This window comes from Vombatus ursinus, unplaced genomic scaffold (assembly GCF_900497805.2).
Source record: "Vombatus ursinus unplaced genomic scaffold, bare-nosed wombat genome assembly UNPS02014801.1, whole genome shotgun sequence".
In the NCBI taxonomy this organism is placed as follows: Eukaryota; Metazoa; Chordata; class Mammalia; order Diprotodontia; family Vombatidae; genus Vombatus; species Vombatus ursinus.
Window position 1 is genome coordinate 28,093,682 of NW_020954579.1, and position 17,935 is coordinate 28,111,616.

Sequence of the window (17,935 nt, forward strand, 5' to 3'; positions counted from 1 at the left end):
ATATTAAGGAATGATTTTTTTAAAAAAATATATTGTATAATGAAATATGTCATCATTTGGAAGATCTCCATTAACTCAGTGAACCAATATTTTCCAAATGACCATTGCATGATATTATAATATGATGAATGAGTAAAAAGATCCATTTGAAGTGCAAGATGGATCATTGAATTTTAATCTTAACAGTTTGAAAAATTCATTGGTATGGTTTCAGATTTTTCAACTAACCTTTAAGAAATTACCACTTGTTGAGAGTATAGTATCAAAAAGAATATACAAAATTATTTGAAAAGGCTATTAACATATCTATACTTTCCCCAATTTATATGAGATTGGATGTTCATATATGCAACCCAAAACAACATGTCACAAAAGATTGAATGCAAAAGCATATTTTGAATCCAGCCATTTTCCAGATATTAAAAAATTGCAAAAATGTAACAATGTCACTCTTCTTACCTTTTTTTTTGTTTGGGAAATAGAGCTAGTTTTCTTAAAAAATATGTTATTTATGATAATATGTTATTAGTCTTTTGCTATTTTAAATTGATAAATATTTTAAAACATTAGCAGTTTTCATTTTCCAGTAACGTCAATATTGATAGATATAACCACATAAAAACTCTTTAAGGGTCCTCAGTAATTTCTATGAGAGTAAAAGGGTCTTGAGACCAAAAAATTTGAGAACCACTGCCCTAATCCGTTACCTCTCTGTCAAGGAGTAGGAAGCATAATTCATCCTCACATTTTTAGAGTCATGGTTGATCATTGGATTGATCATAGTTCTAAAGCCTTTCAAGGTTGTTTTCCTTTACAGTATTGTAATATTTCCCTTCAAAATGTTTTTTTTTTTTTTGCTTTTCCTTCTCTTTGCTACCTTATGCACCTTTTTACAAAGAAGAAGGAAGTGGTAGAAGAAGAGTGATGCGATTAACCAAATAATCTGTAATTAAAGTGATTTGCTTCTACTTCCCTGATCCTCTTTTCATTTTGCCTAGGCCCTCATCATTGGTTCTTGTACTTTGCTTTATTTTAGTTTTCCCTCTGAAGCCCAGGTTTGTGACCAACTATTGCCTCCCCTACTCTCATTTCCTTCACCTCCTTCCTTTTGTATTTTTTGAGGCAATTGGGGATAAGTGATTTGGTCAGGTTCACACAGTTAGTATGTGTCTTGAGGCAGAGTTTGAACTCAGGTCCTCCTAACTTCAGGGCTGGTGCTGTATCCACTGTACCATCTAGCTGCCATTTCTACCATCCTTCTCAAACCTCCTTCTTCCCTCTCCCTGACTGTTTGCTTTTTGAGTTTAATGCATTTTTACAGCAAATGTTGATATTCAATCCTTTTTTGTTGATTCAAATGAGAATGAGATTCATGAGATGCCTTCTTCTCCTATGCTTTTTTCTGTGTTTGTAGTATTTTTTTTAACCCCAATTTTGAGAAATAGCATATTACTTCTTTTTCTTCCTCATGTTGTCCATAGTGTGTTCCTTTTTCCTTCTCTTAAAACCAGTAAAACAGAACAAAATCGTATCCAGGCCTTATGGATGTTTTGTACTCTCTCTTCTGTTTTTATATTTATTAGCTGCTTCTGTGACCCTTTTAAGACAGTGGTATTTTGAAGGGACACTTGTCTCTTCTCCCTCTATTAGCATGTAAGCACTTCATCATTTACCCTTTTCCAATTGCTCAAATGTATTTAATTACCTTTCTGGATTCCTCTTATCTTCTGTTTGTATTTTAGAATTTCTCCTCAACTTTGTTTTTTCATCAGGAAAGTTTAAAAGTCCTGTATTCTAAAGGTCTGTTTCACCCCCTGTAGGATTGTATTCAGATTTTCAAGGCTTGGTTGCAAGCTTTTATTTTTGGCCTTTTGGATATTATATTCCACAGTTTTTCTCTCTTTTATAGATTCTGTAGCATTATCTTATGTTATCATCTAGATTGTGTTTTATTGGTAATTGAGTTCTTTCTGTATGGCTGTTTACGATTTTTTTTTTTTTTTTGACTGGAAGTACTGGAATTTGGCTTTGACATTCCTGGATATTTTCCATTTGGTGTTTCTTCGAAGAGGTGATTGACAGATTCTTTCTGTTTTCATTTTGCTCCTGGGTTCTAATAGATCTGGCCAGTTTTATGATTTATTGAAATATGGTATCCAGGGTTTTTTTGGTAATAGTTTTCAGGGAGCCTAATTCTTAAGTTACCTCCTCTAACCTGTTTTCCAGGACAGTTGTTTTTTTATTAAGAGATGTCTTTTTTTCAGTCTTTTAACTGAAATACTTCTTGTTCAATGGAATCATTCAATTTTGTTCTATTTTTCATGGATTACCCACTATTTGGGTAAGATTTTCCACCTTCTATTCCAAGCTTTTTATTTTTCTGTATTTTTTTTTCCTCGAGCTTTATTGTAATTTTTTTGTCTATTTGCTTCATTTTTTCCAGCCATTATTTCTGTGTTCTTGTGCTGAAGCCCTTCTTTTCAATAAGGCCCTACTTGTACTTGTAGAGTTAATAAACTCTTCAGGATCTAATGTCTTCTGAGTTTCTCTTGCTCCATAGTATTTTTCATTGTATTTGTTTTCTTTTATTTTTTTACTATTTGCTCTAACCTCCCTCCTTAATTTCTTGATTGGGACTTTGTGATAAGGCCAGTCCCTCCCACACTCTTGGATGAAGTGGGCAGTTCCAATTTGACTCCTCCAGATGCCATTGTAAACTGAAGATCTGGATGAGATGGCTGGGACCAGGCCATGCCCTCTGCTGGAATCCCTGTATTCAGTCTTCCCGCCTGGTGACCCAGTGCAGATGTTAGCTTCTTCTCTTCTCTTTTTCCTTTTCTTTTTTTCCCCTTCACGATCTCTAACTGGGAATTGGTTCTTTCCCCTGCCGTGGACAGCCTCCAGTTGGATGTTGGAAATTGTGTAATCATTGGTTTCCTGTAAAGCTCCTACACTACATGCCCCATGTCCTTGAACTGGCCTCGTCTGCTGGTTTGGCTTTAAGTGTTCCAAAGCATTTGGTATCTTCTCCTGTCTCCCTGAGAAGTGATCTTTGGAAGTCTAGTTCTGTCCTTTGCTGCTGCTTTGACAGGTCAGGCCTAGGTTCCTGTTGGCTTTAGACTCTGACTGCTGGGTCTTGAACTGGTTTCTTTCCCTCCTGTCATGTTCTTGTCCAGACCACCTAAATGTGTGGCCCTGTGAGGTTGGGTTGAGTTCAGGTCCTCCATTCCTGCTCAGGGTACCCACAGGCTTTAGGCCGTTTACCGGACGTCATGTTGGTTTCTGTATCCCCTTTCATGACTTTACTCCAAGAGCCCCTCAAACTTCTGATTGTTTTCTTATACAATCCTGGACTGGATGGAGGAGTTTATTCCTGTTTCTTTTCGGTCTTCTTAATTATTAAGCTCTTTATGGAATCCTTTTTAGATGTTTGCAGCAGAGTGTGTGAAAGAGCTGTGCTGCTCCAAGAATTTTCATAATCTCTGTTTTACCCAGAAGTCTTGAATGGCCTGCCTTCTCAGTAAAGTATGTGACAAAGTTCTTTGCTTTAGAAGGAGTGGGTGGAGACTAGAGTTGTGTGGGACTTTAAGAAATAACAGATTTAATGGGAGACTATGATGGAGAATGAGTTAGGAAGGAGCAAAAAGAATTGGCCTTGCTGCAGTAAGGGCCCAGTTGAAGTTAGATAATATGTTTGTAATGGACCAAATCATTAGAGTTTCACTCCTTGATTAAAAGTGCAGGAGACAAACATTGGTGTAATTCCAAGTACTGTGTTTCATCAGTCCTGGTGATATAAAGACAAAATGAAAACATTTTGCCCTCAAAGAAACTTATATCCTACTAGAAAACAAACCCCAAACTAGAAACAAACCATCATGTCCACAGACAAGCAAAACCAAAATATATGCAGAATAAATACTGATAACTTATTTGGAGGTATGCGGCATTAATAGCTTAGGAAAAGATCATCAACAGATTAGGAAAAACCTTTGTAGAAGGTGCTTGAAATGAATCTTGAAGGGAGATTGGGATTCTGAGAGGACTGAGAGCTTTTTAGGAACTGGAACATTAGATTGTGCAAAGGTGTAGTTAGGAGACTGATGGAGTGTTAGCCAGTTGAACTCTGCTTCTTGAACCCTTCACACCCCTGTTTTCTTGTTGTTCATCCACTGATAATAAATGCCAGACCTGTTAAAAAGCAGCTAACTTGTAGGGTTGTTGTAAGGAATAAATGGGAAATTTGTAAAGAGCACAATGCCTGGCATATAATAGACTGTGTATAAATGTTAACTATAATTATTTCAAACCTCTTCTATCTTCTTGTTTCCAGCATGGCTAAGTCCACTTCCATCCTTAAAATACCTTTGCTAGACTCTACCATCCCCTTAAACCATTCTCCTATTTCTGTCTTTCCTTTCTTAGCCAGATTTCTAGTAAAAAACTGTCTGTGCTTGCTGACTTGCTTCACTCTTCTCTCCTCTCCCCCCCCAGTAAAAATGTGAACCTCCTGTTTTTAGCGTTTGAAGTCCTTCACAACCCATCTCCAATTTTTCTCTGTATCCTCATTGTATGTTATTCCCTTTTCCACACTCTTTAGTCCAGCCAAGGGGACCTCTCCAAGTTCCTCACACACAGAACCTCTGTGCCCCTCCTCTCTCTTTGCCTTTGCAATGGCTTTCTCCTGTGCCTGGTATATACTCCCTCTTCACTTCTACCCCCATGGACTCTTTCCTTTAAGACACAGCTCAGACACCTACTACGTGAAGTTTTTCCAGAACCTCTTCAACTGCTAGCACCTTCCCTCCTAAAGTACCTCTCAGTGAACAATTTTGTCTCTATTCTCTTTATTTTTCTGTATATACTTACAGATACACTTGTCTCCCCCATTAGAATCAAAGATTATTTCATTCATTGTATCTGTATCACAGCACTTAGCACAGTGCCTGGCACCTAGTAGGTGCTTAATATAGGTTGATTGATTGATTGACTCTGTAGTCAGATGACCTAGACTCACATCCTACCTGTGGTTACTTGCGTTAAGCTTGGACACGTCACTCACCCTCTCTCGGCTTCAGACTCCTGATCTGTAAAATGAAGGGATTGGACTTTATAAATGGCCTCTGCAGTCTTGTCTAGCTCTAAACATGTGATCCTAGCAAGATGAATAACATATCATATTGGAGCTCTGGATCAAGACTGGAGGTGGCATACAGATTCGGGCATCATCTGCATTCGGTCGTAATAATTGAAGCTGTTGGAATATAAGATTTCCCTAATGGAGAAAGATAAGAAGACCAGCAATGTAATGTAAAGCACTTTGTGAACCTTGAAACAGGCTGTAAATGCCAACTATTATCATCCTTTATGTTATAATCTAATAGATCACTTCATGAAGAGCTTGGTTTCAGTCCTCCCACTCGATTTGTGACCTTGGTCAAGTTCCTTAAGATCTTCTGGCCTCAGTTTCCACATCTGTAAAATCAGATGACTTGGATTAAATGATCTTTAAGCACCTTTCCAGACCCTTCCAGGTCTAAGGAGCTGTGCGAATGTCACAGCATGATGCTAAGCATTTTATGTGTAGAGAGTTCAGTGACAAGGGAATATTCTTTGTCAGTAACATCAGTGCTCTGATGTTCATTTCCTTTGGTGATATGGATTATACATTCCCCAGCTGTGGACTAGAACCTGGGTGAGTGTGTGTTTATGATTACGTCTCTAAAACAATATCCAAACTCATCTGAGAGTTTTCAACTCAAATGAGATTTTAAGTTAGAGTTTAAGGAATTCTGCGAAGGGACATTTTTACTCATACTCCCTTTCAGGATCCTTTAGCTTTCTTGCTTCTTATTCTTGAACCAACTACTCACCCTCAATTCCTTTTCTTAGGGGACCTCCCTATTTTGATCTGGTATGTCAGTTTTCCATACCTGGGTCTGTTACTGTAGATGCCCATTCTCTTGTAGCCTCAGAACTGTTCAGGAAGTTATAATAATAATAATAGCTAGCATTTATATAGCATTTAAAGGTTTCCACAGTGCTTTATAAATATTATTACATTTGATCCTCACAACTCACTATCAACTTTTCCAGATAAAGAAATTGGGGAAAAAAGGTTAAATGACTTGCCCAGGATCACACAACTAGTAAATGCCTGAGGTTATATATTTTTTGTTTGTTTGTTTTTTGGTGAGGTGATGGGGTTAAGTGACTTGCCTAGGGTTACACAGCTAGTAAGTATTAAGTGTCTGAGACTGTATTTGAACTCAGGTCCTCCTGACTCCAAGGCCAGAGCTCTATTCACTGTGCCACCTAGCCCCTCCCCCTGAGGTTTTATTTGAACTCCGGTCTTGACTCAAGGCCCAGCACCTGCCATCACCTTCGGAATTGCCCTATCTTCTGTTTGTAGTATTGCTGTAAGACTGACTGCTTTCTGCAATGTTATTTTGCCAAAATTTGTGTTTCTCTAAAACCAGTTTATAATGACTTTAGGTGAAGTATGACTGAACTGCAAGTTACCTTGAAGCCTAGGTTTCCCTGCTCTGCTTTCTGAGTCTAGTGGAAGGAAAGTTAAATCTGTGTGGGGAAATAGGGTCTCTGGGTCTCTGACACCTGCAGCTTTTCCGAGGAGTAGGTGGGAATGAAGGCAGTTGGTCCTGTGCATAAATTGTTCCTAAGACAAGTGTTGGTAAGTAGAGGATTGTCTTGTTTTTTTGTGTTGTGGATTTGTGATTTTACGAGTATTCTCTTCTTTATCATCCTCTGTGATTTTTGTCCTGATCTTCCAATAATCTCTGTGGAGATCTACCAAGCATGATGGAGACTTTCCTCTAGGTCTTAATATTTCATGGGTACAAGGGTGCAGCACGTGAGTTATCCATTTGTTATTCCTTGTCATGTAACTTGTCTACTTCCTTTTTGTAGTATATATTTCTTTGATAGTACCTTTTATGCCACTTCTTGTATGCCAGTCATCACTAATAGAATATAGCCTGCTGAGTACTACTGTTCTTCTCTCCATTGCCCTTTGGATTCTTTGGTGATTCGTGGCATTCTGTGATTGGAAGCTGTATCACATCATTGGTAGTGTCAAAAAATGTATTATCTACATTTTTTCACCCAGTGATATATGGAAATTCAAAAGATTTTTTTTTCCTTTTAAAAATATAGTTATCAATTGGTTTAGCTATCTTAAGAATTCTCAAATTTTAAATTAATTCCCTTTATTCTTTCACCTCAGGAAATGTGATCAGGGTTGATGTGTAATAGGGCAAAAGATGAAAAACAGGATGATTAGAAAACAGTAGAATTAGTATAGACCTGGTATATAGATTTCTTTAGTGGCATTTGTAAAGCAACTATTAAAATTTATTGGAATATTGAGACACAAAAATTAAGTTTTTGTTTTAGGATACAGCAACTTTTATACAAAGGTCTAGAAGACCCAGAACTTTAAGAGTTACCTGGGTTAGAAAACCTCTCCAGGTATAGTTGTATCTGAATGGTTCTTGACCTCCCTGCCTCAGTAGCTTTTTTTTTTTTTATATCCCTGGGTTTGTTCTGATTTTACCAATTAGGAAGTCATGTCTGGGTCCCAAACTTTTGTATATGAATCTTCTCTCTTTTTAATGTCCCATTTAATGTCCCATTGTGAAACAATTTGTACTCATATTACAACTAAAATGTAGTTTTAGAGTAAATGGGATAGGAATTTGTGTTGTATTTTCCATTGGCTAGCATGTGTATAATATGAAATAATTAGAAAAGGTCTTTGATTGTTTGATTCACAACTATTAAGTTTTGAATCCTCAAGTAATTTCCAGTGCATTGCCAACATCGATTACTTGGTTGGAAAGTTTTATGAATGGTTAAAGAAGAAATAGTTTTCATTTTGAAAATGTAGTTGAAAGTTCTAAAACAATTTCATTTTACTCTTATGGAAAACCTTTGAATTGTAAGCTGCTGTAACATGCTTAATTTTTCATTTGTACATCTGTCAAAGGATTTTAGAAATTCAACCAAGTGATCAGCAGAGTCTCCAACTTTATAAATCATCCCTAGTGTTTATATTTATAGTATACTAGATACAACATATGGAAAGTGATTTTCATTTTTTGCTTAAAGAAAACATGATAGTTGCTTCATGCTAGAAAAAGTCTACAAATTAATTTTAAATTACTCAGTTTTTAAGAGAAAAGTTACATTTTATCCAAATATATTTTGTAAAGCTTGGTTTTTTGATGATGTTGAGTTTTCTATTGATATTTATAACCTTTTTGGCTAGGAATGTAATAAGGAAATTCTTAAGTCATTTTCCAATTTTATTTAAGACTGATAAGAATTATAGATTCTTACATATGAGCATGCTTTTTTTTTTATCAAGTTAACTACTACTTTAAAATTCTATAATTTAATACAACTGAGGTGACATTTGCAACAATAATGTAGAACAGAGCAACATTTCTATTTGTAGAGTTAGTTTACCTCTAATAATAATAATCTTTTCTGGATGAAATCTGGTACACAAAGCACTTTATAGAGACTCTCTTAACATTATTAACATTCTACAAAATAAAGTGCTATAAATATCAAAATATATCACATTAACTTATGCTGTTAATGAACTCTTTTATGAGCAAATTTATCTTGAAATTAATGTGATACTAAGTGAATACAAAGCAGCTAACAGGACAGTGTCTTTAAATTTGGCCTTTGTTTTTTCTGGCAACTAGGCATAATTGCTATTTCATTTCAGTTAGATTTGTAGCATGATTTTTGAATTGTCGTTTTAATGCATTTCTGGTCACAATTTTAAAACATTACGAGACAAGAATTTCTTTTTGAAAATTTTATGTAAACTTTTGCTGCTTGTAATAAATTTGTAACTGTTAGTGTGGTTGGGGAATGTCATCATTTATTTGTAGCTGACTTGATTTATTCGTGTAGTCAAAAATTACATTTTGAATTCTTTTCAGAATTGCTATTGAGTGCTCATTTTTTCATGCCAGTTATGTGCATGTGAACTCCCCAAATTCCTGTGGGCCAGACCATTCACGTGTAAGAGCTAGGTTTCCTGCCAAGTTGTTAGTACAAACTTTTCCCCCCTGAATTTACTTTTTCAGATAAACCATTTAAAACAGGTGTGGTTGAGATTCTACATTACACAAATAGCATTTGGTATATTCATGATTTTTAAAAAGGAGAAAGAAGGAAATAAAGAATGGTATCCAAGAAAATTTATTGCTGGCAGCTCAGCCATAAATCTTTGTGGATAATATGTTATTGTATAGTACAGTAGCCTCTTACATATTTGTAAAATAGTACTAATAGAAATAAACTAAATCTTGTTGTTCACAGTCCCCAAAAGGCAGAAACTTAAAGTTTATTTTAAAAACCTTGGTAAGTTATTTGACTAAAATCCTTATATATGAGGGAGTAATGATCTAAAATACTGCAACTGAAATCATGCTTAATTAAAACATTTAATGGTAAAAATAACTTACATTCTACAGTATAAATTTTGTACAGTGCTTCTGTAATTTGAGTTACTGAGAATTTTCATGTTTATTCTAGCCGTCAGAACCAGTTGAAAGGCCAGCAGCAGCAGCAGGTGGTACCCTTGTACCCTGATGAGGCAGAAGGTCTGACAGTTCCAAGGTATAAGCGAGACCTGGTACAGAAGCTAAAAATTTTACGACAGGAACTTTCTCAGCAGCAGCCTCAAGCTGGCCACTGTCGCATTGAAGTCTCCAGAGAGGAAATTTTTGAGGTAATCTGAATGAAGAGTGATCTTTTAGAATTTAGAAAAACTAAAGGAGAATATTCCCCCACTCAGTGTTCCATTGGCTATTAGAATTCCTTCTATTTTCTAGTAATAGAATATTGTTCATTTTTATTATGAGTAAAGAATAGTATAATGGAACCAATTTCACCAGTATTTTGAATGTATTTACCAAATATTTCTTGCCCACATGTGCTTAGTCTATGTTTGCAATAGTTCAACTTTATTATGTGTCATCTTTAAATTTGTTTACAGCTAAATGCTCAAAAGATAAAAAGACCTGTTGTACCTGAATATTATGCTCTTCTAAGAAGCAAGAATCTTTAAAAGAAAAAGTCTGTTAAAATTTTTAACTTTTTGCTTAAGAATCTTTATATGATTACATCAAACATAAAAGATCAGATAGAGGGGATATAAACAGTCTCCTTCCAGTTTTATGACAGCCACATTTATTATAAATGAATACCAGTCTTAATGCTGGTAGCTTATTTCTGTTTTGTTTGTAAAATTTTGTCATATAATGTCTTTTCTTTATCCATTGTTTTGTTGTTGGGTAAACAAAATCTCAACTTAAACAAACTACTATGCTGCCTTTAAAAAAAATTTGTCTGGGTAAAATAAAAAAAAAGTGAAAAAAATTCAGTGAGAGAAAGGGATACCATTAATATCTATGCAGCATCTCTACCATACTTATTTTCATAATTTCATCACCTTTTAGTATATAATTTTATTGCTAAAAGGGGAGGGCAAAAAAGATGAAAAGGAATTTTCTTATCTTTTTCATATATTGTGAACTTTGGGAGCCATAGTACCTGCCTGTGCTTCATTTCCCCCTCCAGAAAAGTGGGGGGAGTGCTACATGGTAGCTTTTTCACATTAACAGTCTTCTTGATATTTTTGATGGTTTTCATTACTCACTAGATATACCTATATAGCTAGCTCTCTCTGTCTTTATATTTCTGTACTTGTAGTGCTATCTCTATTTCTTTCTCTTCCTCTTCTCCCTACCACTGTCTGTCCATCCTGTCTCTCTCTGTCTCTGCACACATGCTCACACACACATGTATTTGTATGTCTGTATATAATTTATATATGTATAGTAATGGCAATTTGAAGGGCATTTGCTGAAAGGTCTTATGTGTGGCTAGACTGAGTCAGGCAGACAGATGGAATCTTTCTTTGCCTTTTGATGCTATTTGGAAGGAATCAGGTTTTTCTCTTCTATAGCAGCTACCTCTCTCTAATCTTACATTACTAGATAAGGCCAAGGATTAAGCAGTAACACACATTACCTAAAATAATTTCAAACAAAATCCTATTATATATAAATGGTCATTATATGTAGATGGTATAGAGATGGTACATAATTGAAAAACATTTATATCATCATATGTATACATATGTATACATATTTATATGATATGATATATTATATAATATAATATATGTGATATATGATATATAATATATAATATAATTATATCATACACATATGTATACATGTGTATACATATAATTTAATATAATATAATATACAAATAATATAATTTATATTTATATGATAATCAGGGCAGCTAGGTGGTACAGTGGATAGAGTGATGGGCTCGAGTCAGAAAGACTCTTCTTCATGAGCTCAGATCTGGCCTCAGACACTTACTAGCTGTGTGACCCTGGGCAAGTCACTTCACCCTGTTTGCCTCAATTTCCTCATCTGTCAAATCAGCTGGAGAAGGAAATGGCAAACCATTCCAGTATCTTTCCAAGAAAACCCCAAATGAGGTCACGAAGAGTCAGATACGAAAACCAACTCAACAACAAAACATGATGACCATTTATATATTATCATTATATATGATATATTTATATCTATATATAATGACCACTGTCACTTCCAGTTACCATTGCTATCAAATTTTGAGACTGGTAGAATGGTACTCTATTTTTGAGAAGGTTCATTGTCTTGTTCAGAAAAGTTTTTTGAGGGAGAAATCTTGAGGGAGAAAGTGGTAAAAGGCCTACCTTGAAGTGGTAGCTACCTTGAGATTTTCAAGACTATTTCATTTGATTAGGAATGGAGGAACTTGGTGCTGAGGTGTTATTACCTCCTCAAAATTGGACTTGGGTGGATTATGTGAACAAATAAAAGAATTGGTTATAATTTTGGGGAAAGCAATTCATTCTTTTTTGTTTTCCTTTAGTTCTTTTGGTGTTCACACTAATTCCTCTGGATCTATTTCTATGTCAGTAAATAAGGAGCTTGGAATAGAATATTCTAAAGTTTTTTCCAGCTCATCCTTTTATGCTGCCTATATAATAATTCTATGTGTCCTCTTAAAGAAGAACTTGGTTAGAAACTTAGTATGAACTACAATCTTTACACACTTTTGATACATAATAATGTAGTGAATATGTCCCTTTGCGTGACATGTCATGGGTAAATCTTAGATTAGGAAAGATTTTTGAAGTCATTTCTCCCTGAATCCAATTTGATTTTTTTTTTTACGATTAGAAAAGAGAAAACACATGTATATGTTTTCCTCATTTCTCCAGATTAGAAGCCATAGTTAAATTGCTCTGTTTTCTAAGAAACTTGGATCTTTTCCCTTTAAATAGAGATTGACAATTAGCTCAAATAATTTATTGATTATAATGATCAATAGAATGTAATTTTTAATAGCTGTTGGTTATAATAAAAGTGAAATTATTTCAGGAATCATACAGACAAGTCATGAAAATGAGACCAAAAGATCTGTGGAAACGATTAATGATAAAATTTCGTGGCGAAGAAGGCCTTGATTATGGAGGGGTTGCAAGGTGAGGAATTTGTTGTTGTTGCTGTTCAGTTGTTTCATTTGTGTCCAACTCTTCCTGATCCCATTGGGGGTTTTCTTGGCAGAGATACTGGAGTAGTTTTCTTGTCCAGCTCATTTTACAAATGAGGAAACTGAGGCAAACAGGGTTAAATGACTTGTCCAGGGTCACACAACTAGTGTCCCAGGTCAGATTTTAACTGAGGTCTTCTTGTGTACAAGCCTGGCACTCTATCCACTGTGCCACCTACCTGCTCAGGTGAGGAATTACCTATTATTTAATAACACCAGAATGCTAACATGTATGGATGCAGTTTTATGATGTTTTGATACCATAGCTTTTTTCTATAATTTTACAGTTTGATATTCTCAAAATTAATTCAGATCAGAAAGTTTATATTGTGACATTTAATTGTCTTTCTAATACAATAGTTAGCAGCCTGTACAGTGCAGAAAGACCCCTACAGGATCCACTATGAGGATACTTGGATTTCAATCTTGGATTTTGTCACTTAACTAGCTGTGTTAACTTGGGCAAATTATTTCACCTCTTTGGGTCTCACTGTCCTCATTTGTAAAATTAGGAAATTAGACTACTTATTTGCCAAGATTCTATATCCTAAGCCTAAACAAATGATGCTTTCCCTCACACCTGACCTCTTCCTCAGTTGACTATTACTCAGCCCTCTATACTTTCCTTCTCTTCCATTCTCACCTTTTACCCCAAATTAAATGTGACTCTATTCTCCCTAAGAATCTGCTCCAGAAATAAGTTATGTTAAACAGTAATTATTTCTTAAAGTTTTTTCTTATCTGCATATATGAAGGAGAGGTGGGGAGCATAACTCAACTCCAGACCACTGTTTCATGTGGTTTTCATTTTGTTCTGATAAGCCCACGTTCCATATCTGTTAATTCAGCCCATGGAGTTTCTAGGACTATTACTGTTGGTTTTTCCTGCCTGGAGATTGTTTCTTGATAGAACCATCATACTTTTGCACATATTCTTGGATTCTCCTTACCTCTTAGTTTGCAAATAGATGGTTTCTATAGCTGCTGATTTTAGAGTGAGGCTGATTTGAGCAGAATGAGTATAGTACTCTAGAGTTCCCTAGTTTACCAATAACAGTGAGGCTTCTTGGTGAATCTTACTCACCTAAGGCTGCATCCTTCATTTTGAAAGGAACAATTAACCTTTTTACTTGGAGGGATGAGTAAAACAAAATGGGGTGTGTATGCATTACTTTTTTAGACTGTGTGCAGGTGACTTCATTGTATGACCTATTCTATTTATGTACTTTGTTCATTGTAATAGGAATCTATGACTTTACTCCATGATAATTGGTATTTTGAAAACCACAGAAAACATCGGGTTGCTTAGAATTTCTTTTAAAAATAAAACAAAAAACCACCACCAAAATAAAATAGGAAAACCATACTTAAAAATTTGCTTTTCCCAGAAATATTGTCATGTAGCATATAGTTATCAAAGAAATGACCTTAGAATAGCTTAATTTACATGACTTACTTAGCCTAATGTTGCTCTGTGTGTGTGTGTGTGTGTGTGTGTGTGTGTGTGTGTGTGTGTGTGTGCGCCTTTATTTTTGGGTCAAAATTGTGTCTATAGTTAAAGTATCACTTTTGATGAAAATCATCAGTAATCTGAAAATATGCTTCTTGACTTGTCCTTGATATAAGGTCATTCAATTAGAGGCAGTGAGTGACAAAGCAGAATCACAATTCAGGTTTCTTGACTCTTGATATTTTATTGTACTATTTTGTTGAAGAGAGTGTTCTATCATAATGTATGGAAAGTTTTGGAAAAATACAAAATTTTATGTTTATGGTGATGGTACTTCTTCTGATATAACACTTGCTGTTAAGATGTGATTAGGTAGAAGACTACCAAATGTTATGTTATACACACACACACACACACACACACACACACACACAATTTAACTCACAACATTTGTTCTGTGTTGAAAATGGGAAAAAAAAAGTGTTTTATGTGAATCATGCAGTGTAAGCCCTTACTATACTTGGTAGGAGTGATGAAAGTTATGAGGAAAGTATGAAATATTTTGACTAGGATTATGCCTTCCTTTAAATTTATATAGCATTCATTGCAGAGTTGTTTAGCAATGGAAAAATAATAGCTGAAAGTAATAAATACAGTCAGAATACTGAGCTGCGATACTAAATAAATGTATGGTATTTTCAGGTACACCATATAGTTGTTTAGTTTCAGTTTTCCCAGATGTAAAATGGGACAGTAATAATACCTACCTTACAGGATTGTTGTTTGGATCAAATGAGATAATATTTGTAAAGTGCTTAGTGCAATGCTTGGCGAATAGTAGGTACTATATAAATGTTGTTGTTATCATTATGATTATTTTATTCTGAAATACACATTTGGGGAAAACTTCCCAGAAGTAATGAAAATGAAATAGTACTTTAAATTCAAGAAATTTATCATACATAGTAGGCTGTCTAAAAATCTGACCTTATGTTAACCTCATTTGGAGCTTTATTTCATTTTATTCCCTTTGAATTTCCACAGCTAACAGATAGTATGTCTGTATTCACTCTTTAAAAGGCGTTTGTTTATTAGACAGTTAATTATGTGTTGTCTTTTTAGGGAATGGTTATATCTCTTGTCTCATGAAATGCTGAATCCATATTATGGCCTCTTCCAGTACTCGAGAGATGACATCTATACATTGCAAATCAATCCAGATTCTGCAGTTAATCCGGTATGATTATATGAATTCATTGATGATAAATGCTTTTGTATAGAGGTTCCTTGGCACATATATAAATTTCACTTGTTTAATACAATATAATTTTTAGTAAAACTATATGCAATGTATGTTTCAGGTTAAAGTTAGTGGCCAGTTCTATAAAAGGCCAGGGTATTATAGGAAGAAATTTTTCAGCATTTCTGAATTTTTGTCCCCAAGTTGTGTAGCTGTGTTCTTCATCTCCCATCATTCTCTGCAGTTCTTTGGGCTGTGGAAATTTGTTCTTTCCTGGACACTTCCTGACTTTACATTCTAGCTTCCATATTTTAATTTTCCTCTTTTACATGATATTTTTTACATTTCAAAATAAAGTTTGACTGTAATATCATTCTCCAGTATTATTGTTGTTATATGTTTACAGTCAAGAACAAGGGGTGACTGACAGTGTCAGAGACAGCAGAGGAGTCAAGAAGGATAAAAATTGCAGAAAGGCCCTTGGATTTGGCAATTAAGAGATTATTGGTAACTTCAGAGAGAGTAATTCCAGTTAAATGATGAAGTCAGAAAGTAGACTGCAAAAATTTAAGAAGAAAGTGAGAGGAAAGGAAGTGGAGACTTCAATTTTAGACAGCCTTCCCAAGGAGTTAAGCTACAAAAGAGAGGAGAAATATAGGATGATGGCTAACAGGGATGGATAATCAAATCACTGAGGATGATAGTGGGAGATCATGTAAAGAAGAATATGGTTCGAAAGGCTTAAGATGATGCTGTTAATCACCCTCTTTTCCTTGATATTCTCTTCTCTCTAGCTTTTCATGACACTGTTCTCTCCTGGTTCTCTTCTTCCTGTGTGACAGCTCCTTCTCAGTCTCTTTTTCTGGATCTTCATTCTGATCATGGTCACTATCTGTGGGTGTCCCCAAGGCTCTGTCCTGGGCACATTTCTCCTTGTATAGTATTTCGCTTGGTAATTTTATCACTTTCCATGAATTCGTTTATCATCTCTATGCAGATGATTTGCAGACATATTTGTCCTGCCCTAACCTCTTTCCTGACATCTAGTCTTCAACTGTCTATTGTCTATTTCAAACTGGATGTCCTAGACTGGGAGCCAAGATGGTGGAGTAAAGGCATGTCTGTGCTCTCCCAAATTCCTTTCCAAACAATTTTAAAGTAACCTCTCAAAACAAATTCTGGAGCAGCAGAACCAGCAAAAGGACATAGTGAAACAATTTCCTAGCTCAAGACAGCTTAGAAAATCTGCAGGAAAAGTCTGTCTCACTGGGGTGAGAATAGAGGACAGTCTAGCACAGGACACACCTGGCAAGCCAGCAGCAGGCCTTGAGGTCAACTGAACCAGCAGTGGCAGCAGCTTCAGGAGCTTTTAGCCCACAGACAGTAAGGGGTTCAGACAAGAAAAATCAAAATACAAACTCAGAAGAAGACAACAATGTCAAAACAGCTATATGCAAAGCCTCAAAGAAAAATGTGAATTGATCTCATTACCACAAATTCCTGGAAGATCGCAAAAAAGATTTTAAAAATTACATAAGAGGAAAAAATTGAGAAAGAAAATGACAGTAATGCAAGAAAATCATGAAAAAAGTCAACAGTGTGGTTAAAGGAGGTTTAAAAATACTGAAAAAAATAATAATACTGAAGAAAAAAAGAATAGGCCAAATGGTAAAAGACGCACAAAGGATGGAAAAGAATTGGAAATTGAGGGGATGCCCATCGATTAGGAAATGACTAAACAAGTTGTGGTATATGAATGTAGTGGAATACTATCGTGCTATAAGAAATGACAGGCAGATGTTAGAAAAACCTGGAAAGACTTATGTGAACTGATGCAAAGTAAAGTTACGTAGTAACAACAACATTGTATCATGATCAGCTATGATTGACTTAGCTCTTAGCAATACAGTGATCCAAGGCAGTTCTAAAAGACTCATGGAAAATACTATCCACATCCAGAGAAAGAACTGATGGAATCTGAGTGCAGATCTAAGCATACTATTTTCATTTTCTTTATTTTTTTGTGTGTAGTTTTTTCCTTTTGCAAATTGTTTCTTTCACAATATGACTAATATGGACATACGTTTTACATGATGGTACATATATAACCTAAGTAAATTGCTTACTGTTTTAGGGTAATTACTGTCTTAGGGTAAAATACTTAGAATTCTATTTTAAAAAAAGAAAAATGTTCTCAAAACTTTGGCCCCTGTTAAAAATCAAAGCTATCATGTAGGCATTTAATACATTTTTAGTTGGGTGGACGGAGGCAGAGGCACAAAAATCCAATAAAGAAAAGAATACTGTATAAAGCTGAATTGGCCAAAGGGAAGAGAAGGTACAAAAGCTCACTGAAGAAAATTATTCCTTAAAAATTAGAATTGGGGAAGTGGAAGACAGTGACTTCATGAGACATCAAGAAACAATAAAACACAATCAAAAGAATGAAAAAATAAAAGAAAATGTGACATATCTCATGGCAAACTGGATGTCCTGTCCTTAGGCATCTTAAACTCAAAATTTCCAAAACTGAATTCTTTATTTTTCCATTCAAATCCTCCCCTTCTTCTGACTTTGCT

The 17,935-nt window shown here is 35.1% G+C and overlaps 1 protein-coding gene across 1 annotated transcript in view; it reads left to right on the top strand.

Moving 5' to 3' along the window:
* SMURF2 (SMAD specific E3 ubiquitin protein ligase 2) overlaps positions 1 to 17,935 on the top strand; it is a 168,682-nt gene that overhangs the window by 134,061 nt on the left and 16,686 nt on the right. The window contains exons 11-13 of the mRNA XM_027873107.1: positions 9,577 to 9,772; positions 12,495 to 12,598; positions 15,239 to 15,353. Coding sequence (XP_027728908.1) covers positions 9,577 to 9,772; positions 12,495 to 12,598; positions 15,239 to 15,353 — 415 coding nt within the window. The remainder of the gene's footprint in view (positions 1 to 9,576; positions 9,773 to 12,494; positions 12,599 to 15,238; positions 15,354 to 17,935) is intronic.